This window comes from Aplysia californica, unplaced genomic scaffold (genome assembly GCF_000002075.1).
Source record: "Aplysia californica isolate F4 #8 unplaced genomic scaffold, AplCal3.0 scaffold00996, whole genome shotgun sequence".
Classification (NCBI taxonomy): Eukaryota; Metazoa; Mollusca; class Gastropoda; order Aplysiida; family Aplysiidae; genus Aplysia; species Aplysia californica.
Window position 1 is genome coordinate 202316 of NW_004798266.1, and position 1550 is coordinate 203865.

Here is a 1550-nt window from a genome sequence, read left to right on the forward strand (position 1 = left end):
ATGTGTGTGTGCATGTGTGTTTTGCCAGTGCGATGCACGCCCCGACCCTGATGAAAGCGCTGCTGTGGAACTGCATCCCCTCTTTTTTTTAGTTACTCTCTTGTCTTGGAACACCTCTAATCTTCGGCACATACATATATGACCTTATTGTGTTGCAAGTGCCGTAAAACTCTTACTACATTAACAATACAAACCCCCCCCGAAAATAAAAAAACCCCTCACAATGTGTGTGTGCATGTGTGTTTTGCCAGTGCGATGCACGCCCCGACCCTGATGAAAGCGCTGCTGTGGAACTGCATCCCCTCTTTTTTTTAGTTACTCTCTTGTCTTGGAACACCTCTAATCTTCGGCACATACATATATGACCTTATTGTGTTGCAAGTGCCGTAAAACTCTTACTACATTAACAATACAAACCCCCCCCGAAAATAAAAAAACCCCTCACAATGTGTGTGTGCATGTGTGTTTTGCCAGTGCGATGCACGCCCCGACCCTGATGAAAGCGCTGCTGTGGAACTACATCAACCAGGAAAAGTGCCCGGCCGAGCTGTTCAGGGGGCACTCGGATAGCTCGGGGCTCATCTACAACGCCACGGCGGCGCTCGCCTGTAAGTTGTTGCTGTTGTTGCTGTTGTAGTTGTTGTTTTTGTTGTTGTTGTTGTTGTTGTTGTTGTTGCTGTTGTTGCTGTAGTTGTTGTTGCTGTTGTTGCTGTAGTTGTTGTTGTTGTTGTTGTTGTTGTTGTTGTTGATGTTGATGCAATAGCTCAGGGCTCATCTACAACGCCACGGTTGCTCTTGCCTGTAAGTTGTTGTAGTTGTTGTTGTAGTTGTTGTTTTTGTTGTTGCTGTAGTTGTTGTTGTTGTTGTTGTTGTTGCTGTTGTTGTTGTTGTTGTTTATACTATAGCTTAGGATTCGTGTACGATGACATGGCAGCTCTCGCCTGTAAGTTGTTGTTATTGTTGTTGTTGCAGTTGTTGTTGTTGTTGTTATTGTCTATTCATTAGCTTAGGACTGATGTACTGTGCTTCTGCTGTTCTCACATGTAAGTTGTTGTTGCTGTTGTTGTTGCTATTGTTGTTGTTGTTTATGCAATTGCTTAGGATTCATGTACAAAGCCATGGCAGCTCTCACCTGTAAGTTGTTGTTGTTGTTTTTTTAATTGAACTTATTTGTTGTTGTTGTTTTTGTTATAGTTGTTATTTTTGTTGTTGTTGTTTTTTGTTGTTGTTGTTTTTGTTGATTCGATAGCTCTGGGCTCATCTACAACGCCATGGCCGCTCTCGTGTGTACCCTGTTGCTGCTGTTGTTGTTGTAGTAATTCTTGATTTATAAAAAAATTGATGCTATTGTTGTTCATCATCATCATCATTGCCTTTCTCACCCTGCACCAGGGTATAGGCCACGGACAAACACCCCCCACTTTTCTCTATCCTGGGCTAGCCTCTTGATGTTATTCCATGTCTTCCCACTTTTCTGTACATCGATTTCTGTGATTCTTCTCCAAGTTCCACGAGGTCTTCCCCTTGATCTCTTGCCCTGTGGGTTCCAG

At 43.2% G+C, this 1550-nt stretch overlaps 1 protein-coding gene across 1 annotated transcript in view; it reads left to right on the forward strand.

The window, feature by feature from the left end:
* Positions 1–474: 474 nt before the first annotated feature.
* Positions 475–1550, forward strand: part of LOC101846175 (dymeclin) — a gene marked incomplete at its 5' end in the record, with an annotated part of 21766 nt that continues 20690 nt past the window's right edge. Inside the window, 1 exon segment of the mRNA XM_013089601.2 lies at positions 475–608. Within this exon segment, the coding sequence (XP_012945055.1) occupies positions 475–608 (134 nt within the window).